Below are 25,868 nucleotides of genomic sequence, written 5' to 3' on the forward strand. Positions count from 1 at the left end.
ATTAATTTGATTTAATGATCAATCAACAAACCAACAAGTCAACCTGCCAGCCAATCAATTGACAACCAGTCAGTCAACCTACTGGTCAAAGCCAACCAACCAACCAACCACCCAATAACCAGTTAAATCAAAATTGATCGGTATATTGATCAGTCAATCAGTCAAACAATCAACAGGGCTTGAGCAATCAATCAACTAATCCTTCTGCCAAACAAGTCAATCAGTATTTATTGATCAGTCAATCAACTAGTCAGTCAACCACCGACCCAATCGACCAACCAATCAACATCATCATTCATCAATCAGTCAACCAGTCATCCAATTATCCAACCAACCAGAATTGATCGAATAATAAATCAAACAGTCAGTCAATAAATCAGTAAATCAATCAACAGGGCATTATGGATGAAGCCGTTAACCAATCAATCAGTGAATGAAAACATCGGTCAAATCAATCGGTTCCACCCAATTGTCACTCAAACCCATGGATCAATTAAAAGGTAGGGTAGAAAAGTAAAGTCTACAACAAGTCATTGCTGCCCTGAAGCTACTTCCCTTAGTTTCCTCCTGATGTGAGTCCTGGTGCGTTCCATGGTAGAAAGATCAGAGCAGGACAACTACCTTGTTGTTGCGCACAACAAAAAGTGTGGGGGGTTTTTTGAGAGGATGAATCAGCAAGCGCATCGATGTAATTAGTTGCCACAGTGCTGCATTCATTAATCGGCTTGATCTAATTAGCTCCCAAACATAATCAGGACCTTATTAAGTCAAACACAGCAGTCAATCCACATAAACAAACGTTTTTGATGGGCTCTGAATTGTCTCAGGTTAACACGCTTTGATTGCCTGCAACTCCCCGGGCTACAGTAGATTTTTTTTTTACCACTAAACGCACTTTTATCACGTAGTCTGACTGAAGTTGTCATCTCATATTGATATGCATTTCTTTTTATAATGATTTAAACCGCATGATTTAAATGTTGTGTACAATATCGTGGGAATATAGAAATATTCTACAAATATAGCTTTGAAAAGGGGGTCAAATCTTTCAAACAGTTTATTCTTTTTTTTTTCTTATTAAATAGCACTATTTTTAAAATATTGGAAATACTTCCGCAAAATATAGACTTTTCTTTTTTTAAGGAGGAAACAATTTATTTCAATATGAAAACTACAGCAAAAGCCCAGCAGTGCATTTCCAATTAAATAGCATTATATTAAAAAATATCTGTTATATAATTGATTAATAATATACAATTTGGAAAAATACAATCTGTTTATTCACTGAACGAAACTCAACCAACTGTGACTAATTGAACAATCAATCGACCAATTAGTCAGCATACCAACTAATTGATCAATCCATTGACCCATCAGTCAACCGACTGGGATTGACGGAACAGTCCATCAAAAAAAATCAGTCAACCAAACAACCAATGAATCGGGATCGATCACACAGTCAAATGGTGTGTCCACCAACTGGGTGTGATCAATCACTCAACCAACAACCAGTCAATCGGGATTTTGTTTGATCAGTCCATCAACTAGTCAGTCAGTTAATCAACAGAGGTTTCAAAATCAGTCAGACAAACAGTCAACCCATCAACCAACCAACGAAACAATTGGAACTGATTGATGATGAAACCGATCGGTCAGTCAATGAACCACCTAATCAACTAACCGGGACTGATTGAAGAATGCACTAACAAATCAGTCAAGCAGTCACTCAATGAACAAATCTAAACTGGATGACAATTGTTGACTATTGTTCTGTGAACCTGAAGGACTACAAAGACACTGCTGGAACCCCAAGCTTATAAATACGCAGCCCTGAAAGGCGTGGAGTGTATTCCAGTTATTCCGGCTGTTCTGTTTCAAGAGGAACATGATTAGAGTTCAGAGGAGAGGAGAAGTGTGACCGGAGCACAAATCATACAAATTCGCTCTGTGCTTCTCAGAGGTCCAGAAAGGCAACAGCTGTTGGTCTGCTTCCTCATGTGGCTGTGGACTACAAAATAATCACACGAGTGTTTGCTCCCGCATCACAGACTTGAACTTCATATTTCTTCAGAGTACAGAGTGCTCTTCAACCGGACACCCGTGAGACAAACCTGGCGTGTGAATGACATCAGACAGTAAGTAAGGCCTTAAAAACAGCAGAGTGCTCCTGTCTATAGTGGATCTTTGACTAGTGTGTTTTTTTTTTTGCAATAGATCCTTAAAACAGCAGAGCCCTCTTGTCACATAAAGGATCTTTGACTAAAATGGGGTCCTGAAAAACATCAGAGTGCTCCTGGTGTATAGAAGATCTCTGATTAGTATTTTTGCAGTAAATCCATAAAACAGCAGCGCACTCCTGTCATATAGAAGATCTTTGATCAGTCTCTCTACGTCTTTAAGGACAACAGAGTACTCTGCCATATAGAGGATCTTTGAGTAGCAAAACCGTATTGTTTTGTATGAATGTGTGACCGCATGTATGAATATTTTAGCAATTCCGTGAGGTACAAGACAGCAAAGAATGAAAAGTAACATTTTCGAGGCGCTGAAGACAGTCCATTCTGACACTTAGGGATGCTTGTTCTTCATCACTTCCACTGTCAGGCCCACTTATTTAGCCATGCAAAGAAAGCACTGAAGGCTAAATTACACAAGATAATGTGATTTGTAGTGTCTGATAATGTGCTTGATCACGTTGAGGAGTGAAGCTTATTTGAACCTGACGTTCACTGCGCGGAACACTCATTTTTTCCTCTGCGTGATCAATCACCGAGAGACGACTAGATGTGGAATCCATCTCATCCACTTTGGAACAACCTTCCTTTTTATCATTAAAGCAAGAGAACATGTGGTAAGTATATGCATTCATTAGCTGTAGCTGTCAGCGTGATGCAACATACTGCATATATTCTATACAGCACATGCGTTTCAAATATCTGTGCACAATTAGCCATACATGTACACAAACACTACTGCCATGTAGGCCTGACCAATCCTTCCAATTCCAAAGCCTGAAATTGGCCTGTGCAACACCCTTATGCGAGAGCCGTCCTGGAATTATAGGGGATAGCGGTTACCTTAGCAACCTAGCACCTTCCCTTTACATGCTGCTGCTGCTGCTGCTGCCGTGGGAAAAGCAAGACCAGCGGACGAGTGAGCCGCTTCTGGCTGACGGTGAAGACAATCAGCCTGTTAGAGAGGACCGGCCGTGACTCCTGCATTTGTTTTCCTGTTCATTTACACGGGAGATGTTGCCGAGCCCAGCGAGAAGAACATGTTTTGGAAAAGGTAACTGTAACCTCAGCGTAAAAAAATGTTAACCACAATTGATAGGAAGTACACGCTGCTGCTGTATCTTCTTCTCACATTCAGGTCACATTCTCAGTCTTACTACTCTTATCACGTTTGAATCTCGCAAGGTCATGTGACACCCCTGCTAATCACACAGTAAATGAAAATGAACTCAATCCTTTTGCCAGCCTGCGCATTTGTTCCATAGACTAACGGCATGAACGGAGTGAGCCCTTTTGTCAGTCATACAGCATTTGTCTCTGTGTGTGGAGGCGGGGTCGCTAGCATACACAGAGAGCAGAAGAGTGTAATGTAGTAGAAATGAAATGAGTAGATTGCAATATATGGTCATATTTTTCATATTTTTTCATTGTACTTTTAAGAAAAGTAATGTTGAAATCTTGTCTCGTCTCGTGACACCCCTGTCACCTTTGAACCTTCCGGTTCTATGGTTAGCGTCACCAAAACTAAAAAATGTTTTTGTTTGACTTTTGAGTGTGGATGTAACGATTACCAGGATATTAATGATAAACCAAGGTGAAACTCCTGCCGGTTCGTATTATCGTTTCAAATTAAAATTATCGCAACACCGTGATTGATAACCAATAAATATTGATTCCAATAAACTCACAGAGCAGTGACACTGCTCCTTTCCCGGGCAAAGTTACGTTGTGTATGTCTCTCTCAAAGCACCACCTCTGATGCACACAAAAGCTCTTGCTCTCAAAAATGGCTCCCGCGGCCCACAATGCATTGCGCGATCATGTGCTCTTTTGAGCCTAAGAAGCAGCAAGCACTCAGAAGAAGGCGCAGGTGCACAGTTTGCAATGTTGGGCTTGGCCAAGGAAAGTGTGTGTGTGGTGTTCATGGGTTAAAACTTTGTTAGACTTCAGTGTGCGGATCAGTAATTGTCAGTAATTTTAAGTACATCCAACAATGGCGTGATAATAGTGATCATTTTGGTCACAATCATCATGACATGAAATTTCCCAATTGTCACATGATCATCCCTGCTTTTGAGGCACATCTTTCCTGAGAATGTTGGTGCAACTCCAAATTGTACAACTTTTGGAGTGTTTGACTTTCCACTCTGCCAACAGTTAGTATTTAATTGCCTTGTTTTTTTTTTTTTTTGTTGAGTGGGCATCAAAATGCATGAAAATGTCCACAAGCTTTTACAAGCTTTTACAGTCGTTAAGACGCCCTGAACTCTGCCTGCAAGGTGCTTCATTCTACCCCGTCTAAGCACTTTTTTCCAGCTCTAAATATTTCCCACAGCCGTATCAAGTGTGTTGTTAAATCGTATACACTGCACTCACACACTCTCGAAGCCCGCCAGCCATGAGACCTTGGTTAATCATCCTTGCTGGCCGAAAGTCACAGAAGCCACAAATCAATTTTTAAATGTGTGTGTCTGCTGTATTAAGCAGCGCCGATCGATGCCCGCACGAGCACATCAGCGAGCTAAAAGGCTCGTCTTCATGACGGGCGAAGGGGAAAGACGGAGGATGAAGATGGAGGATGGTGAGGAGGACCGCAGAGAGGACGCACGTGCGGCTGCATGCAAACACTGTTGACCTGACCTACTTCATTTAATCTACAATCAACATGTGCTGACCTTTTTCTATGTCTTCTATGCACTCCTCCCACGGCATCACACATCAGCAATCACTGATGTTAGATAGCAGACCTTTGATGGGCTTCTTCCACACCGAACTCACCCGAGCATGTCTCATACTGCTGACTACGCCGCCCCGGGGATCCTGATGGGAAATGTCAAGCGGATTTTAAAAGCATACAAAAAGAAAGCCATTAAAAAGAGTTGGTGTGACACCACGACGCTCCCACCAGCCACGCACCGCAGCAAATGTCATCGCTTTTGCTTGGCGTGGTGGGGGCAGGGGAGGGTCACAGCCAAATTGTGACTCATAGCACTGGACGAAAGGGATGTGCAGAGGGACTCACGCATACATTTCTCAAAAGTAGTGATGCAGTAGATGTTGTTTTGTGTTTAATGTCACCTCGTTCCGTGTTTTACTTTGAAATCTGCGCTTCCACTCCAGCGGAACATCCGCTTTACTTTGCGTTTATGTACGCGGCCGCTCCTCACGTACCTTGCTAGTAATTAGCTAGCACAGCGGTTAGCTTTTCCGTTAAGGTAGTATGTTATCATTTTGATGCACTTGTAAAACTCCAATGGACCACCGCGGTGTCTGACGTGGGACAGCCTTCTTGTTCCGTTAACTAAAAGGTAAGTTAATCACTTTGTTGTTTTGAAGTCCATTCACCGCCAAGTTAAAGAAAACTGTCTTACAATAACAAAGTGAAAGTACTCCGGTAATAAAACATGTTTGTCATATCGCTGTAGTAGATATATAAACAGCTATGAAACGGGAGGGAAATGAAGTGGTGATTTTGACAACTGAACCGACGCTATCTTGGTGCAAAGAGAAGCTGTTGACTTGATAAGCTCACCTGGACAGCCGTAGAAGATGCAGTACCCCTCCCGGCCGAAGTGGGGCGCCTGTCATACAACACTAATGTCAGGCTACAATCACGTGTTTCCAAGCGGTTTGGAACACTGCTGCATTCATTTAAGAACATTCCCATCTACAGCAGGTGGCGATATAGCCTGCCTCTTTAAGCCAATCAAATGCTGGGAGAAAGTAGTTTGGGTAAAAGGTAAAAAATTGTCTCACTATTGATTTTTTACCTCCGCCAGTCAAGCACGGAGGTTATGTTTTTATCTGTTTGCTTGTTTGTGTTCAAAATAACTTAAAGTTCTGAATGTATTTGGATGAAAATTTCAGGAATTGTCAGAAATGGGATATGGAAGAACTGGTTAAATTTGGGGGGGAATTGTTTTTTTTAAATGATTCTTTAACATTGCGACAATTTTCCAACAGGTTCTACAAAATATCAAAGACTGATACAGATAATGGAAGATTATTTTGGTGTGAATCACAATATGGGGGGGGAACTATGGTGCCTGGCAGAGGTCTGCGCTCTCCGAGTGCTTCTCTAGTTTATTATGTGTCTGCAAGATGTGGACATTTTTATTTAGCAGGTCAATTGTACCATATTGACCAGAATGTCAGACATCCCAAAATATATGGGACAATGAGCCGTCTTTTTCTGTATTTTTTGTTGGGAAAAAGATCCCATCGTGTAGTACAGTATATTCGGGTCTATTTTAAGTCTGGACACAAAAGGTGTCCTAACAATGGTTACGAGCTAATCAGCCTGTTAATTGCACCTCTGTGACGTGTCGTTTGTGTTTCAGTCCTCCCTTAAGATCCCGCCCGGCTGAAAACCGAACCCAATCGCTCCTTTGCAGAAGCAATTAACTGCAGCTGGCTGGGAATTGTGCTCCAACACGGCACACGAGTGCTTACAGTGACTCTGTGACCTCCACTTAGCCAGCGTTCATTCACTCATTAAGGAGGAACAATGCTTGGCCAAATGAACTGGCTGCCTCTCTGGGCGTCACCCGTGTGATATTTGTTGTCTCTGTGCCCCCTAACAGCCAAAGTACGGAACATGATCCTTCAATAATCCAGCGGCAGGAAACCCTGCAGCGTTTGCAGAAGCGCCGACAGCTCGGAGCGCCAACCAAAAAAAAAAAAAAGGTATGATAAATAAATAAGTTTAACTTCAGCCGGTTTGAGACGCAGTCTTGCTCTCCGATAACATGTTGTCCCTGAGTGTTCCTTATTACCATTTCATAATTGGTTCTAGGCTTTCCATTTTCAAGTCCAATCCAGTTTGATAGCATGTCTCTGAAGGTTTGCATGCTTATTGCATGATCCTTCAACCACTTCAGGCCAAAACTTTTATCAGCATTGCAGCAGCGTTGCTTTCATTCATTTGCAGATTCATTAATTACTGGAGTACAGTTTAAAAAACACTTGACATGTCATCTGTTTGAAATGCAAAGCACAGCCCGTTTGGGTGTTGTTAACGAACAAAAAACCCCAAACTTGGGTTTACATGAGGTGAGAGGGAGAGCTGCAACTTGTTGTCGCCAAGCCTGTTGAGAGACTCTCAAGGTGTCGAAGGACTCTGAAAGCAAATGCCAAAAGCATTTTTGGCTCTTTTTTTTTTTTTTTTCTCCCCGACTGCGACTGCTGCCCCCGTGACCTGGACCCAGGTAAGCGGAACAAAATGGATAGATGGTTGGATTCGAAGCACTTTTGTCGTCTGTTGCCCTTTTGTTCCATCAAGAAATTTGTCATGAATTTCTCTGTAAAGCAGCATGTTGGCTTTATTGGACTGTTAGAAAGCACTCTGCTAAAGTGTTGTGGTGTCGTTGTGTGTATGCATCCATTTGTACAAACAAAGTAAACACACAGTGTGGATTGCAAATGAACGTCTTTAATGCTTTCATTGGGAAAACTGACTTAGTTGGCTATTGTATCAGAAACAAGTGTTTTTCTGACTTGTATTGGGGGGGGGGCAAAATATCAGTGGGTACTTAGGGGCCTTCAGGATCTGGAAGTTTTAAACCAATAAATAATCAATGCAAGACTCACATTAGCATTAAGATTGTGAACAATAAACCAATGTGACCGGTTGGACGAGCGAGGGATGCGGCTGCATCGGTAGCCTGGTTTAGTAGTGTAGTAGTGTAGTAGTATTCTACACTGGGCTTGTTGCGTGTGCTCTGAAGTGTAGCTGAAGACGAGAATGGATGTAAATAGTAGCTGCCCATACATTATAGCCGTCTAATTGATCTTGTTTATTATGTATTGTGTAAAACTGAGACAGGAACAGCATCAAATAAAAAGCCCAAAATGAATACAGACCCACCATCTACCAGGACCAGCCTGGAGTTACACGTCGCATGAATTAACTTGAGGTTGTTGACAAATCCATCAAACAAGAATGCACATTAGCACTCAGTAACATCATTAAATCTTACCTTTATACATTCCACATATGATCAGCATTTGGGAGCAAAGATGAGGTGAAAGGAAAAGGAGAAAAATACAGTATAGTAGTCTATCTGTGCAGCATGGGCCATAGCTAGATGGTGCGTTCAAGGACAACAAACGTAAACATGCAAAATTGGGGGATTTCTAATTGTATATTATTTTTGGAATTAAGTAATTGCTCGTATTTCCAAAATTGATAACCATTTAACATCAAATTTAATGTAGCTATTTACAAATCACTGGTTTTTCAGTGTTTTTAAATTTTTTTATTGTTACACCTGAAAGAGTTCGGGTGGTTGGGTGCTCCTGCCTTCCCGCATGCTTGGGGATATGATGTGTTCTTCTCAAAATACTGTTAGAATGCCACTCTTGTAGAATTGGCTTCTTTATTTGCTAACGTAGGATGAATGTGTGCATGGTAGAATGCTATTGTTCATCCACTGTATGCAGTCGGAGGCTAACCCGTGCAGCCAGATGCGTATCCAAGCATCTATCACAGACATTTACAACGCTAGTTAGCACTGGGAGAGTTCCTCATTGTTCTTTTCTGTACTTCATGTTGTGGACAGTACTTCCTGCGGTGACTATGTGATAGCTCATCAATGTCACATTACTGACACCTAGTGACCAGTGTAGAATACTACTGTATTTGTACTTTACTTCATTTCGCCGTTTTTATACTTGAAAATGCTTAATTTAGGCAAAAAAAACACGTCCAATTTGCTTAAAAATGCACGTTGTTGGACTAATAAAAAGTCGTATTCAACCACGATGTGGTGATACAGTATATTGTTTTCATAAAAACACGATAGTGAAGCATTGAAATTGCAATAAACAAATGTATCTTCAAACAACCTAAGGCCTTTAATCTGCATTAGCGCTGAGAATAAATACGGATAAGTGGATAAATTACATCCTAGGCTTTTATCTAGGGATGCCCGATAATACCGGCTGGTGTCTACGCGCAAGTGCTGAGGTCGCGCTCCACACAGCAACAAGCTTGCTAGCTAAGTAGGTCCACACCACAGTGTGGAATTCCTTTGGTAAGTTTGGCCTTGGAGGGGTGAGTAAAACCTGTAATCTAATGTCACACCTTGGGAAGGCGTTCATGCAGCACAATAACGAGCGACCAGAGACGTGTTGAATGAGCTTTGCAAATGTGTCAAACAGTGGTGGATGTTTTAGGAAGTGAAAATCCTTCAAATACGTGATGAGATGGGAGGTATTAAACTTTCACGGTTCTGTGCCACCACAGGAAACTTTTGCATGACACGTTTTGCACTCAGCTGCCGTCTTTTTTGGACTTTGAAGAAAAACACACAGCCACACAGCTGACATCGCTCCTTCTCCTTGCTAAACACGCTAGCACACGCTGTTGTTGCGATCACATGGGTTCTGCATGCTGAATAGAAGAGGCTGGAATGGACTGCTTGCATCAATATTAGAGATTTTAGATGCAGGCCGATATAATCCGAGATTGTTTATTAGGGCTCATATCAGGCTGATATCTGATATCAGTATCGGGACACCCTGAGTGTTTTTTAATGTCTGCATACAGTAATCCCTCATTTATCACGCTTAATTGGTTTCAGACCTGACTGCGATAAGTGAAGTTCCAAGTAGGATTCAAGATGAATAAACTGAATATTCTTGTAGCTGGAGTCCTCTAGACATGAAATAACACCCCTATAGTCGCCTTTACAATCTACAGTAGTTGATATCATCTTGTGATACAGTATACAAAGAATTCTATTCCATTCAACAAGTGGACATTAATATTACTTCATTTAGAACACTTTTATGTTTGAAAATGCTTGGTTCAGGCCAAAAATATGTAACATTTACCTAAATATGCATTTGTTGGACTAATAATAGGCCGCAACCACAAAACAGCAATCATGTATGAATGTTTGAAAAACGGCACTAGAGTGAGGGCCAACTGTATGTGTAAGATATTAAGGAAAGTACATGCATACTAAAGTATTACTGTAAGAAGGTTGCTATCGGTATCCATCTTGGCCGATAAACAGCATTTTAGAGCTATTGCCAAAATATTAAAATGAGATTGTATGGCACGTTTTTCCAACCATAACCACCTATGTCTATTTTGTCCGAGCTAGTTCCTGCAAATGAAGTTGCTATAGAATCTGGTAACATTGATGGTGTATTGTGGAGGAGCTTGTTTTGCACTACAAGCTTAAGGAGGTTTTACAGCTCTGCAGTTTGACACTTGTCCTTGGCAAAATATCCAGAAATGTGCTTGCAATGTCACTTTTTGTTGACGAAACGTGTGCTGCAGTAAGCAGGGTGAATGTAGTTGGGATTGTTGCTCGTGCGTCATAAAAGCACCAAGCTAGCTGACGTAGTGGCGTAGTCATTGTGTTCATTTGAGCTGCATGGGGATTGTTTGCAAGTAGTTGCATGCAACTCACTCGGCTGCTTGGTGCCAATGTATCTGTGGGTGTTATTTATTTCTTTCTTTTTCGGAGCCTCACATTCCTCATCAATATTTCACTGCCTCTCGTCGCTGCCGGGCGTCAGAAAGAGGTTTTAGCTATGCTCCACCACACACCGCTGAAGGACGGGCTGGCAGGCTGCAATCCCGTGGGGAAAAGGCTACGACTTGTCTGGCGCTACTTAGGAGCCGCCACCGCCAGATGCTTGCAAACAATCCTTGCGCTATTTGTTTTCAGCCTTTTATTTACACACTCAATGGTTGACGGGCCAACACACGCTCGCACACTAATCGAGTCGCCCGGTCGCAGAGGTGGGGTTAGGTTTCACCGATTCGGTCGGGTCGGCGGCAGATGATAGCTGTTGGATGTTATTGCGGTCAATCTTCCCCGATTCCGAATCAATATCCTCGGCTCCATCACCCCCAATGACACCATGGAGAGGCCACAATAGACCAGAAGGAAAGCAGTAGAACCAAATCATGCACCCCTGTTCAGTGTGTGTGTGTTTTTATTGTGCATATGAGAATAAAAGTGTGGGCATGAGGATGCAGGACATTAACCTCCTATAGTTGTCATTTCCTTTTTTGCAATTTTCTGCTCTGCTTCATGTTCCATTACTGCCAGATTAGGCTCTCTCTCTTTGGCAAACCTGCGCTCGTTGTATGGTTGAGCTTGTTGCACAAACACACGGGCGCCAACGACACACGAGCGCATTGTGAGCACGCGTCATGATCCAGCGTGAATGCAGTGTAAGTTAGGCTCCTCAGCAGCCGATGGCTCTTAGCACCATCAAAGTTGGGATCCAATGCAGAAGTCATTGAAGCCAAAATGCTTGTGGGTGGTTTCCACTCCACATCCTTGTTCTGGGCCAAGCCATTTCAGACAAGGATTAGACCAGGGGTGTCCCAAACCCTTTTCCTGCGGGGGCCACATATTGAAAAAGGAAAAGATGCAACTTTGCCACGTTGATATTTAGTCAAGCTGCTAAGAGCTTGCACGGTATATATTATAGAAGTGCATCTCAGCTTTGTGGCAAAAAGGTGGAAAAGCTTTTCCTCATTCTTGCTGTTTTTTTAATTTTCCACATTTTTCAGCTTTCTTTTTCAATAAACTGTGTACATTTTCTTCCCACAATATGATGTCTTTATTTCCATAAGATTTTGACTTTATTGTCATAATATTCTAACTTTTCCCAACCTCCATGTTCTCTTTTGAATTTTCCAACTATTTCAACTTTCTTATTGTACATTTTCTTCTCCTAATTACGACTTTATGCCCGTAAAAGTTTGACTTTATAGCTTATTTCCTCAACCTAATTTTGCAAAAATGACAACTTTATTTGTTTTTATTTTCCTGTCTTGTTTTGGTTAATATTACAGATCTTTACGGATATTTCGGGGGTTGGTCTAAATGGCATGATTTGTCCTCATAATATTTATTACTTATTTATGACTTTATTCTTGTAAAATTGCAGCTGCTTTTTACATTTGATAACATTTAGACTTTATAGCTTTTTTCTGCAGCCTACTTTTTGAAAAATAACTTTATTCATTGTTTTGTTTTTCATAATATTACAATTTAAAAATCATGTCTTTCTTTTAATATTTCAAGTTTGTGCTACAAAAATGAGTTTTTCTCGTTAGATTACAACTTTTTTCTCGATATTTTGACTTTATTCTTGTAAAATTACTGAGAAAAAAAAAGTTAGTTTTCCTGTTAAATAAATTTAATGTTGTTTTTTTTTTTGCTTATTTTGCATGAGTTAAATGAATTTTAATGAGGTTAATTTTATTTGTAATGAATTCCCATTTTCATGTATTTTTAAAATGGATTTTCAATTAGAATGTATTTTTATTTGATTAAAGATTTAAAATGGAATGATCTGTTTTCAAGTAATTTTTACATTAATTAATATGATTAATAATATACTATATGTATAATACTGTTATTTGTATAGAAGTTATTTATAAATGATTGTTGATGATATTAATAAATATAATATACAATATTAATAATAATGATGTATTAATAATATTATTTTCTCATTTGTATATATTTAGCTGGGTTAAAAGGGGGCCTACTAGGAAATAGGATGCACATGCTGTATGAGAAGATGGACTGTACAGACCCTTTCCAAAAAATTAGAATGTCATGGAAAAGTTGTTTAATTTCCATAATTCCATTCAAAAAGTTAAACTTTCATAGATTATAGATTCAAGGCCCACAATTTAAACAATTTCAAGTATTTATTTGTTTATTTTTACATAATTTGGGCTTCCAGCTCATTAAACCCACGAAAACAGGAATTCAAAAAATTAGAATACTGTGAAGAAATCAGCCCAAATTTTGCAGGGCATGAATGTTTTAAACTGAGTGTCACACACTAATCATCTACTAAACTCAAATCACCTGCACAGGCTTCCCCAGGTGTCATTAAATTGCTTCAGTTTGGTTCAATTGTCTCAGTTCGGTTCAATATGAGGAAGACTGCAGAGCCAACGTAGGAAGCGTCTCCACTGGGCCAAGGAGAAGAAGGACTGGACTGTTGGCCAGTGGTCCAAGGTCCTCTTTTCCGATGAAAGTAAAGTGTGCCTTTCATTTGGGAATCAAGGTCCAAGGGTTTGGAGGAAGACGGGTGAGGAACAGAACCCAAGCTGCCTGAGGTCCAGTGTGAAATATCCACAGTCCGTCATGATTTGGGGTGCAATGTCCGGTGCAGGTGTTGGTAAACTCTGCTTTCTTAAATCCAAGGTCACCGCAACAGTCTACCAGAATGTTTTAGAGGACTTCATGATTCCTTCTGCTGAGGATCTGTATGGAGATGCAGATTTCATCTTCCAGCAGGACCTGGCCCCTGCCCATACCGCCAGAAGCACCAAAACCTGGTTTGATGCCCATGCCATCACAGTGCTTGACTGGCCAGCCAACTCACCGGACCTAAACCCCATTGAGAATCTATGGGGTATTCTCAAGAGGAAAATGAGGGGCACCAGACCCAACAACAAAGAAGAGCTGACAGCAAGCATCAAGGAAATCTGGGCTTCCATAACTCCCAGGCAATGCCACAGGCTGATTGCTTCAATGCCACGTGGCATCGAGGCAGTGATTAAGGCAAAGGGATTCCCAACCAAGTATTGAAGATTGACATATCGTTTTGAAAGTACCATATTTTGATTGATTTGATGTGTTTCTAATTTCTTTCTTTTTTTTCCTGCAAAAACTGAGAAGTAAATGGTGATTTCTTCACAGTATTCTAATTTTTTGAATTCCTGTTTTCGTGGGTTTTATGAGCCCAAAGCCCAAATTATGTAAAAATAAACAAATAAATACTTGAAATCGTTTAAATTGTGGGCCCTGAATCTATAATCTATGAAAGTTTAACTTTTTGAATGGAATTATGGAAATTAAAACAACTTTTCCATGACATTCTAATTTTTTGGAAAGGGTCTGTATATGAGAAGAAGCCCTGCATCCAATGAAGACCGCAGCACTACCAATGGTTCCTTCATGACCAAAAAAGTGCTTCAAGTCAGGTATAAGAGCGTGTGAAGCTGTAGCAGATGTTTGTCCCGCCATTGATCTTCTGCTCACTCATTAACTGTGCAGGATGTGTGCCTTTTAAAATCCATAACAACATGAAAAGACAGCTGTTAACACTAATTGACAAGCAATGCTCTGCTTCATTTTCCACCTGCTTGCTGCAGCCTCTTGCTGGGCTTTTTTCCTGCTCCCCTTGAGGGTTGAAAATATAAATAAGAAGAAGAAAAAAGCAGCCCATGACTGAAGGGTTTAATGTTTAGGGTTTGTTGTCATCATCAGGCTTGTTCCTTATTGCGTTTTTCTCATGAACAGGTTGTGTGTAAATTGCTTTGCGCCTTTGCAGTAAATGATTCTCCGTGGTGTTGTAGCCCCCCAGCACATCAACGCAGCCTGCAGGAGTGGTAAGACGGCAGCGTGTTCTATCGTCCGGCCCTTCCTCACGCATGTCATGTGCGGTGTTGAGCTGCATGGCAGTGCTTGTAAATATGCAAGCGCATGCTGCAGGGATGAGCTGCATGCTTATTTTCTCAGCTGGCCCCGCCTGTCAAACACTCCCATGTGTGGTTTTTATTCAGGGTGTGTGGCGTCCTTCTGCAGTGAGAGGCAAGAATGAAGCATCGTCCAAGTGTGTTCACCCAGGGGACTGTTCAACTTTTAAAAAGATGCCAAAGGCAATTTCAAGTGTAATGGGTAGCGTTAGCAAATGTAAAAACCTTTTTATGGCCGGCTACACGGGGGCCCGCCGTGACATTTTCAGGGGGTTGGTTGGAACGGGGCGGCTGGTAGCTGATGAAATGCTCACGACGACATTTGCCGTAACCTTTGTGGTGACTTTTTAAAGAAGGGTTAAAGCCACAGAGGGGGAACGGCGTGGCCATGCTGGATCCGTCCTATTAATCAAACCGTGATTGCGCCCGGCCGCCTGAGGGCACTTTGTCTTTTTACTCGTTAAGAAGTGGGGCTGACCGTTTAAAGGGAGGGGGTGAGGTTCTGGCCACACACCTTTAAAGTGTTAGGCCGGTGGAGGGGACCAGGTATAAGACGCACCTGAGTCACCATCGTTAAAGCCCGTTCTAGGTCCGATTCCATGCCAACTGACTTAAAGTTGACTTTTAAGTATGAACAGCAAAGAAAGAATTCCAAGTGAAAGACTTTTTTTTTCATGAAGCCATTGTGTGCTTCCAGCCACTACGGGACTTAGTGGAAGCACTTCTTTGGTAGCTTTGGCTTTTTGTCACAGCACATAAACTCCTACAGGAATTTAAAAACAGCAAAATGACGTCCTCTTGGACTATAAAGCCTGACTCTGTGCTGACGCAACTCTGTATCGCAAAGGCAGTGGTGCCAACGTAAATGGTAGTACAGTAATCCCTCGTTAATCGTGGTTAACTGGTTCCGGACCCAAACCTGATAAGTGAAGTGTTGCAAAGTAGGAGTCCTTTTTTATAAATGGAATATTTTCATAGTTAGCATAGAAAACCTCTTTATAAACTTCCGAACACAGTTACTGAACATTATTAGAGCCCTCTAGACATGAAATAACACCCCTATAGTCACCTTTTAATCGGCAGAGCGGGGTGGTGGTCCCCCTTTTCCAGAAGGGTGACCGGAGGGCGTGTTCTAATGACAGCCTCCTTGGGAAAGTCTATTCCAGAGTGCTGGATAGGACCAGCCTATAGCGATCATCTCCCACCCACTTTCCATTCACAAAGCCAAACAAGCATGGCTGCTGTGTAGGACTTCTGTCGTTGTGAGAGTGATATACGCTTTGCACCCTGCTGAGGACGCCTTAAAAAGCTTTAGTTTGGTGCGGCATTTGGGGGGCGGGTGCTTGGCAGGGTGTAGTGAGTTTTCGCAGCTCACGATGTGATCGCTCGCAGCGGCGGCTAATTATTCCAAACGCGGGACATGGCGGTTGTGTGTGGCAGTCGGAGGTCTAAGGTGGAAGGCCTGAAAAGTGGTTGGATTCGTCGACTGGAGGAAACCGGGTTTGCCGACTGCCTGGGGGTCCTGCTGGAGCGCCACCAAGCTGCTCTTGCATCCAAAGTCTCCTTAAAGAAGGCGCCTGATCCGCTAAGGTTTACCAGCGATTTTGAAAAAGGAAGTCCAATATGTTGTTGTCCAAATGTGATGGTTCCCATTTCACATCGGGACCCCAGGACCACATGAGGCTCTTCATTCAGGTTTTCATAATCAAGTGAGAAGCCTAGAAAGCAATGCATGGTGAAATAGAAAGTGGGGGTTGTGGATACCAGCATGTTGGCTTTGTCTGCCTTGAAATCCAGCATGAAAATAAATGTTGCTAAAATGAATTGGTCTTGGCCATTTGCATTTTGTAAAAGTAGTTCTCACAAGAAACAACGTCGGTGCCCCGGATATAGCCAACAGTACATTTCAACAGTTACACGTCATCTACATCATCCGCATGGGTATCAGCTGATTTCACTCATGGATGATCGGTATGGGTATCGGCAGCATAAAAACCTGATGGGAGCATCCCTAGCTGAAGTGATGAAATACTTGGCTGTTTTGACGTGAGAAGCGTGTGGACAGCCCCCATATGGGCCATACTTGTTGGTGTAAGATTGTTGTCTGTCAGGCGAGTACTCGCTGCGGACCACCAGGTTCATCCTCTATGGCTGAAAGGAATCGGCGTCCACTCACTGACAGCAGTCTGTCACTGCTTTAAACGCCGCTTTGAGGCTTGTCTCACGAGCAGATGCTCACATGAAAACCCTGCTTTTGAACGGCATCTATAACCCAGTTATCACCACCTCATTTACACCAGCCGCTTTTTGTCGCCATTGTGGTTGCGGGAGAATAGAAGACGAGAGCGAGAGAGGGAAAACGAGAGTCTGCTGGGAGGCCAGCACGGTGTCGAGATTAGAGGCGGATCTTCTTAAAGACATGGTGCAGACAGGATACTCTGTCTTGTTCTCTCCTCCCGAGAATGTCCCCTCTGAGACCGCCGATTGAGCCGTCTTGCCAGCGAGCTAACGGAGATCCTCTTTGTCCAGACGCACAGCGATGCACAGGGACACACAAACACCAGCGCCTCGTCCCTCGTGAGCTCGTTCTGGGGTGAGGATGATAGGAAAGGGCGTTGGGTTGTCATGTTTGTTTTACATGAGTAGCCGTTAAGCATAACAACTGTGGAGGAGTTGCACAAAAAAGCCCTCGTGGATGCTCAGCCTAATGACGGTGGCTGCCGTTTCCGTAGTAACGGTGTTTACCCTCACACTTCTGCCACTACATATATTTAAAAAAAGAAAGAAAAGATGACGCTCATGAATAAACATGCCGGGCGACATATGGCCGAGGCGCAGCGACACACTCAATCTTCAAGCTTGTTGTTTCGCTGTCTTCTCCGCCAGCCCACTCGCACATATGGTCACTTGCACAAACACAAATACAAGCACACGCACACGAGTAAATCAAACCCCAAACTCCAGCTCTGACTGTCCCACTAGCCTCGTTTCACTAACTCTCCAGAGGCCGGCGTGCACACCCACCTGAGGCTGTGGGGATGTGAACACAAAGCCTGATTAAAGACATGAAACACAAACAGCCAAGACGACCGATTCCGTCAGAATACAAAGCTCTTGAAAATAGGACCACATTTCACAGGAGAACTGGGCTACACCACAGCGGCACCGCAATATGCCCTCCAGACCAGTAGTTGGCGATGGCACATACAGTACATGCTCTATTTATTTACTGAGGAGGATGGGGGGTTACTTGGGAGCAGGTGATAACCGGAGAGTTATTTCCCAAAGTTGAAAACTCATATATCTTCTTTTTTTAAAAAAAACTTTATCAAGTTTAAAATCATCATTATTATAATAATGATTTGGAGTGCTTGAGAAAGTGGAAAGGGAACAGTGGCTCTCTTTTACTACATGGTCATTTACGAACAAGTGTATTGCCCACCACAATAGTGACAGAACCGATGTCATAGCGGTAAGCAGCACACTGCTCAGCTAGCAGTAATAACAGTACGGTATTAGCTTTACACCAACAACAAACATTTTAACACGCAAGCAGAGGTAGATGCTCACTGGTGAAACTTCAGATGCGGCTACTGCCAACTTGTGGGCTTCTTTTAGGGGAAAAAAACTACAAAGCAGGGGTGTCCAAACTTTTTCCGGCGAGGGCCACATACTGAAAAATGGAAGGATGCAACTTTGATGTTTTGTAAGCGTATGCAAAGAAGTTATACAGTATATGTTTCAAGAAGAAAGTGCATCTCAGCTTTGTGATAGGTGGAAAAGCATACTAGTATCAACTTTTGTCTTTGCTCTTTTTGTTTTACATTTTTGCTGTTTTTTGTTTGTTTTTTTTGCATTTGCCAACATATTTTCTTTCATATTTCAACTCCTTGCTACTTAAGTGACATTCTTTTTCCTCATTATATTACGAGTTTATGCTCATAAAATTACAACTTTTTTCTCCTTAGAACTCTTTTCTTTCTTTCTTAACTTTCTTACATTTTCTTCTGGCAATATTACAACGTTATTCCCATAATATTTAGACTTTATTCTTGTAACATTAAAGCTTTAGTTTGTTGTCAACCTAATCTTCGAAAAATCACAACTGAATTTGTTGTTTTGTTTATTTCTCATAATATTACGACTTTTTCAAGTCTTTCAAAAGTCTTTAACATTTCAACTCTATGCTATAAAATGAGGTTGTTTTCCTCATAGTATTAGAGGAGAGATTACTATTGCAACAGCACATTATCAGTAGGGTAAACCTACCCTGTCTCACAGTCTAAAGCCAGCTCACCTTCCCTCTTAGTGGCTGAACCGTCCGAGGCTGGGTGACGTCTGCTTCACATGCATAGGAAGAGCCGACGTGGAACTCGACGTCTGTACTCATACTGAAAATCAAGATCAAGTGAGCTTGTGCCCTTCAATTTTACGAGAGCAATGTTATTCTCGAAAAATGAGGACCTTTTCTTGTTAGATTACAACTTTTTTCTCTTAATATTTTGACTTTGTTCTTGTAAAATTACTGCTGATTTTTTTGTTGGGTTTTCTGTTAAATTATATTTTTAGAATGCGCCACGGGCCAATAAACAAACAGCCGCCCCTGGCCTGAAGCTGATTAGAGACCCCGGCCCTCTGCAACTATGAGACTGGGCGGTTCGAAAGAGGCGTTTAATTGGAGCATTTACTGTATGTCATGTAAGTAACGCAAATGTATGCGTTATAAGCCACGTTTTCCACTAGTGTTGTTGACTGTTCACTTAACGCTGTCGTTTTAAGAACACGTTCACGTTGAGACCTGTTTCTGCACATGATCCAGAATCATGTAACCAATCGTCCAATTCGCCACTGCGGCGAAAGCATTATTCTGTGTTTTCGTGCGATTGCTACAAAGAAAACGGAGTCAAAACGAGCAGAGCAAAAAGAGAACTTCAATGTCCACAAAGCCATGTAGAAGCAAGAACCCGAAGTGCTGGCTTGACAGCGAAAGACTTAGAGTACAAGATTCACTGCTGTTTGAAAAGCAGAATGTAGACATGTAAATAGCAAAAGACAAGCGCAGCCATCAGAGGGACCCTGGATTGACTCACCTACACATTCCTGTGCACCACAACAGCAGACGCAACAACGCAGCCAAGCGCTCTCCCACACTGAGAGCTCTTTGTCTGCCAGTTGGCTGCAGCCAAACCACCGGAGGCTCTGCCAACCGCGTATGTAAACACCGGAACAAACGAGGCTTTCCATCGCTGCTACCTTGAGCTTTATCTGTCGCTAAATCAGATTTGAAAATACAAAAAGAAGACAGACTGTAGCACATTTACAACCAGGGCCTCCTCAATTAAGCTGATGTGATTACCTTGAGCAGAGCACACTGTGGAATAACCTCACATTATGGCCGCATAGCAGAGGGTGCAAGTTGCACTATGAGGGAAAACAAATATCACTCCCTGAATAACAAGCAAGCACGTGTCTTCATTTACGGCTGCTAAAGTCCGTATGGATTTTCCATAAAGCCTCTGTGGCTTTGATGCAGATGGCCATTTCCTGGCCTTTCAGATACGTGCAGATATATGAAGCCGACTGGGCCCGAGGCAGGTCAGGAGAGCATCAATAATTCATATAGCGGGTAAGAACCTATTCAAGCAGGGGGCGGTCACGTGCGTGCACAACCTAATCAGCCTCCGCTGCAAGCCAAAGAACACCTGCTCCACCAAGTCATTGCTTTTCATATTTCAACCTCCATTTATTTGAACCAAATCAAGGAAACAAGAGATCAGGGTAAAGAACCACTCAAACGGAAATACAAAAATAAAGGGACTTGATGTCGGAATACATTTTTTTCACACATCCACTGCCGTGGAGCAGGATGGCTGTGAGATGACAATACTGTCGTTTTATGGCGTTTAAAAGTCGGCTAGCTTTGAACGAGCCAAATGCTTCTCTTTTCTTCTTCTTCTTCTTGGTCTGTGTTATTTAGGCAGCGATGGAACCATCGGTCACTCAGAGCTCTCTGCATGGGAACTCTTAAAGCTAACAGTAAAAAAATAGAACCTTCCAGAGAATCTCCCAAATTCCACCAAGCGGAAATGAAGCCATGAGAGAGAGGGGAAATTGGGGGGTAGGGGGCATTTTGGGAGGGCTGTGTTGAAAAGGGGCGTTGTCTTGTTTACATGAATCCATCTGCTATAGGAGATTCCACAACAGCACAGCATCAGCGGTCTTTGAACGCATCACAGAGGGTCCAAACAGTCCAGAACCAACAGGTGTTTGTGCTTGAGAGAAGAGATGGTGGGCGGTGGTGGTGTAGGAGGAAGAGGGGGTGATATCAAACGGAATCCCTGATCACTCCTTGCCCCCGTTAACCAGGGAGAGCTCTTTGAGGATTCCACTGGCGTCCACTCGTCGCCTCTCCCGGATCATGTCCTCCAGGCTGCGAAAGACCAACGTGTGCACCTCGCTGCCTGACAGGTGCACCTTGAGGAAGTACTGCTGCTCGGCAGAGTGCGCCTCCCCCCCGGCCTTGAACTCCCTCTTGCCGAAGCGGCACCAGGCGGCGAAACTTTCCGAGTTGGTCCAGCAAATCTCCTCGCTGCGCAAGCCGACGTGGCCCGCCGCGTTTTGCACCACCAGGTCGGCGGGGAGCGGTCGGTACCGGTAGCGGCTGTTGGCTATCCTGCCGTGGCGGCCGCCGCACACGTCAAGCAGGTCGTCCCTGCGGATCTCGCCCTTGTGCAGGTGGATGACCCAGCCGTCGTGCTCGCAGACGGCCCAGTGCGGGGGCTGCGCGGCGGCCACCAGCTCCAGCACGTCGCCCGGCTTGCACATGGCCAGCAAAGTTGGCGCCGCGTACACGTCTAGGTCCTCGTTCTCCCGGAGTTTGGAGAAGATGCATTCCTGTGCGCAGAACGCCGAGTACTCCACCTCGCTCACCGCGAACGGCCCCCCGCCCTCCACATCCACCTCCTCCTCCTCCGCCGGGCTGTGGTCCTTGCTGAAGCCGCAGTCGGATGGTGTGCGGTCGTCCACCACCTCCTCCTCCTCGTCGGAGAAGAAGTAGGCGACACCGACGCGAAGCTCGTCCTTCTCCAGCCCGGACGGATCCCCCGTGGGCAGTTCGCTGTAGTTGAGGTGGGTGATCCGGTCCAGTTGGTTTCCCATCAAGGACCCGGCAAGGCACAGGCATGGACTGCAGTGTCTGGAAGGAAGAGAAAGAGGCGTCATTAAACGCACCATTTTTACGCACGTTAGCTGCGTCACCTTTGTGGTCCAAAAATAGCCCACTACAAGCAGCAAACACTCACTAGTAAACAAAGAGTGCAAAGTGTGCACAAACACGCGTGCTTTGCGCACAAAGAAGCAGGAAGTGGCCAAAAAAGAGAATACCTGTGCGCTCCCAGGGCAGATTGTTAAATATCCTTCCTGTCCATGGGGGCGTCCGGCGGCGCGCTGCCTCCCCCCTTGTTTCTGCAACCACTCGTCTCTCCCCTCACTCTCTGAACTACGCACGAGCACTGCGGCTGTAGTGCAAGCCAACACTTCTCCTCCTCCTCCGTCTGGACCATTTAAGGAGCCGAAAACAGCCACGCCCACTCTCGCCTTCGCACCGCCTCCTGCTCCTGGTTCTAGTGGACTGGGCTTTGCCGGCTCAGCCAATGAGAAACCTCGTTGAAAACGCCACTCAAGGAGAGTAACCAATGAGCAGCGTGGAGGGTCCGTCGTGTAGCAATAGGCGGCTGTTACCGTGGTGGCTTTTGTGGTCACATTGCTGTGGAACGCTTACGACATGAGGTCACATGCAACATACATGTCTAGAAATAACACCCCCTCGCAAGCTACCCTATGGTATTTATCAGGGATGTCCAAAGTGTGGCCCTGGGGCCATTTTTGGCTCACAGCTTTTTTTGTTGGCCCTTGGCCTATTGTAAAAATCCAAACACATCCACTATTCATGAGCTATGTTATGAGACACTACACTGATTTGCTTTGGCGCCTGTAACACAAAGCTAAGGTGTGTTCAGACAGCCTAGCATAAATTGTCATTGGATGGGTTTTAGCATTTTCAATATATGATTTAAATTTTTCTGTATGCGTTTGGACACCCTTGGTGTATACCAGGGGTGGGCAAACTTTGTGACTCGCGGACCACATTGGGTGAAAAGATGTAGCCGAGGGGCCGTCCATGTATGGGTGGTCATCAAAGAGAATGACCTACTTACGGTGCAATGAAAGAAAAACACATCCGCAGCAAGTTAACACTTTACATAAATCAACTGCTACTAATACGTGGGTGAAAAACAACAGCTAGGCGCTAAACATAACCTATTACTTGAATTGTTATGCAACAGTAATGCAAGACATGCTGGGCAGTCCAGCGGCAACAACAGTATGAGCTGTGGACGATAAAACATTGGATATCAAGAGTACGTTAACTCCTCCTCATTTACTTCCCTGACGACCTCCTCAACATATTATGCAATCAAGCAAAAATGCGCCAAACACATCAAAATGCTGAGAGAGTACCACAAGCTACTCAGCATGCCTTGTGGCAGCACTATGTGGGTGTTATTTTGGCATGGGTATTTTGCATAGATATTTGTTTGTATGCCCACATGGTGCAGTAGGTAGGTTATGTTGGGCGTCACGTGTGCATTGACGTGTTGTGTTGTTTGGATCATCTTTTTGTATAAGCTACAGATGACATCTCGGGGGCCTGATGTGGCCTGCGAGCTGCAGTTTGCTCACTGCAGGTGTGTACCATTATGTACCACATATACTGCAGGTGTGTACTGTTATGTACCACATATACTGCAGGTGTGTACCATTATGTACCACACATACTGCAGGTGTGTACCGTTATGTACCACATATACTGCAGGTGTGTACCATTATGTACCACACATACTGCAGGTGTGTACCGTTATGTACCACATATACTGCAGGTGTGTACCATTATGTACCACACATACTGCAGGTGTGTACCGTTATGTACCACATATACTGCAGGTGTGTACCATTATGTACCACACATACTGCAGGTGTGTACCGTTATGTACCACATATACTGCAGGTGTGTACCATTATGTACCACATATACTGCAAGTGTGTACCGTTATGTACCACATATACTGCAGGTGTGTACCGTTATGTACCACACATACTGCAGGTGTGTACCGTTATGTACCACATATACTGCAGGTGTGTACCGTTATGTACCACACATACTGCAGGTGTGTACCGTTATGTACCACATATACTGCATGTGTGTACCGTTATGTACCACACATACTGCAGGTGTGTACCGTTATGTACCACACATACTGCAGGTGTGTACCGTTATGTACCACACATACTGCAGGTGTGTACCGTTATGTACCACACATACTGCAGGTGTGTACTGTTATGTACCACACATACTGCACCGTCATCATTCTAGTGTTCACATTGACTAATGCACCTTTTATTGCATCATATTTGTCACAGGTACACGAGTCCAAGGATGCTCTTGTTGAACACACAGCACAAAATGACCAAACACCCAAAAATCTTGTTAGTTCCAATCTAACATTTTAGTGCAATGATTTGTGAATGTAGAATGAGAAGCTGTCCTATCCACACCAAGTTCAATCTATATCTGATCCAGATTTGGCAGTTTTAAAGTGTAAATGCCTGCACCTTTCCATGCCCTTTTGTGGCGCCCCCTATGGGTTGTGGTCAAAATACACTGGAAGACATGCTAGCATACGTGTAATACCGGCACCCAACGTATGCTAAATGACTTCTGGTCTGTGTGCCCCTCCATTGCCTGCTAAGAGGTTTTGCTTGATGGCAGCTGTGTTTTTCAAGCAATCTTGCTCAAAGTTTACACACATGTGCTTGTAAGTTCCCTAAAGGCATGTGCCTAATTTGGCAGTGATTCTGCAACGCACGCTGTAGAGGTCATTTCTTCTCTTCAGCCTTTCCTTCTGGTATTTTGTATTTGTATAGTACTTTATTTGTCCCACGCGGGGAAATTGACTTGTTACAGCAGCAAGCAAGATACGCAAGTAAAGAATACATAGTGACTACAACATGGTTCAGGTGGTGCAGGTGTTGTAGAGCCTGACAGCGGTTGGTATGAAGGACCTGCAGAACCTCTCCTTCTTACACCGTGGGTGTAACAGTCTGCTGCTGAAGGAGCTGCTAAGGGAACCCACAGTGTCATGTAGGGGGTGAGAGGTGTTGTCCATGATGGATGTCAGCTTAGCCAACATCCTTCTATCCCCCACTTCCTCCATTCTGGTTCTTCTTTCCACGTTGCTCTCGGACAAATAGTCAATGATCACTCCGTCTTGTTCCACATGACAGGTTACACTTATGGGTTTGGTTTTCCTTTGTTCACTGATATTTCCTTTTGTCCTTATTGTGCTCTTATTTTGGTATGTCCATTTCCTGTTTTGCACAACTTTGAGTTCTCTTGACCTTGTTCAGAGGCAGCTCCTGGTCTCAGCTGTTCCTTGTTAGCAATCAGCAGGCTTCTTCAGCACAGCATTGTCACTGGACCAGCACGTCTGTGGGGGCTTGTTGGAAGTGAGGTCAATGGTGAGTCTGTACTGCCGTTCTTACTTCTACTTTGCTCTGGACTTTTGTATTTTAGACTTTGTGTCAGCCTCGGTGAGCCGTGCCGCTCTTCATGAGCTCAGTTTTGGACAATAAAGACCTTTTTTGACTACACCAGCTGACATGTCTTTGCATCATGGGGTAGCGCTGCAACAAATAATAGCAAAACACAACACACACAATGGAAAAGGTTTTCAAATTGTATTAAAGACATAAAAGTAATATATTTGCTTACAGCGCTGGACTCTGTTACCAATGAGAAAGATGGAAGAAGAGCCCACATTGAGAGCACACAGTCAGCAGTTGCCGCACCCCCCTACACAGTCATGTTAAGCTTAAGCGTCTGGAAAGGGAAAGCTAAGCTTGTGTGAGTGAGAACAGTCCATCTATTGTGTGTCTCTCAGTATTTTTTTTCCCCCTCGGTGGTATGTAAGTGTTGTGCAAGTTTGATTGTGCTAAGTGGGTGTGTTGTGGAGGCCTCTATGACTGACAATGCACTGAGCTATTAGACTGGATGTGGACATGTCATCATAATATCTGTTTGTGTAGAGTGCACTGAGTTG

At 43.6% G+C, this 25,868-nt stretch overlaps 1 protein-coding gene across 1 annotated transcript; it reads right to left on the minus strand.

The window, feature by feature from the left end:
* Positions 1–12,667: 12,667 nt before the first annotated feature.
* Positions 12,668–22,258, minus strand: lratd1 (LRAT domain containing 1). The gene is made up of 2 exons (XM_054761782.1): positions 22,093–22,258; positions 12,668–21,904 (listed from the first exon to the last, which is right to left on the minus strand). The coding sequence occupies exon 2, from the start codon at positions 21,865–21,867 to the stop codon at positions 21,052–21,054; it is 816 nt and encodes a 271-aa protein (XP_054617757.1). The 5' UTR covers positions 21,868–21,904; positions 22,093–22,258; the 3' UTR covers positions 12,668–21,051.
* Between the last annotated feature and the right edge of the window lie 3,610 nt (positions 22,259–25,868).

The sequence above is a fragment of the Dunckerocampus dactyliophorus genome, chromosome 19 (assembly GCF_027744805.1).
Source record: "Dunckerocampus dactyliophorus isolate RoL2022-P2 chromosome 19, RoL_Ddac_1.1, whole genome shotgun sequence".
Taxonomy (NCBI): Eukaryota; Metazoa; Chordata; class Actinopteri; order Syngnathiformes; family Syngnathidae; genus Dunckerocampus; species Dunckerocampus dactyliophorus.

What these genes read in the sequence shown, in the direction of transcription:
- lratd1 (XM_054761782.1), bottom strand. Translation starts at nt 21,867, where the DNA reads ATGGGAAACCAACTGGACCGGATCACCCACCTCAACTACAGCGAACTG.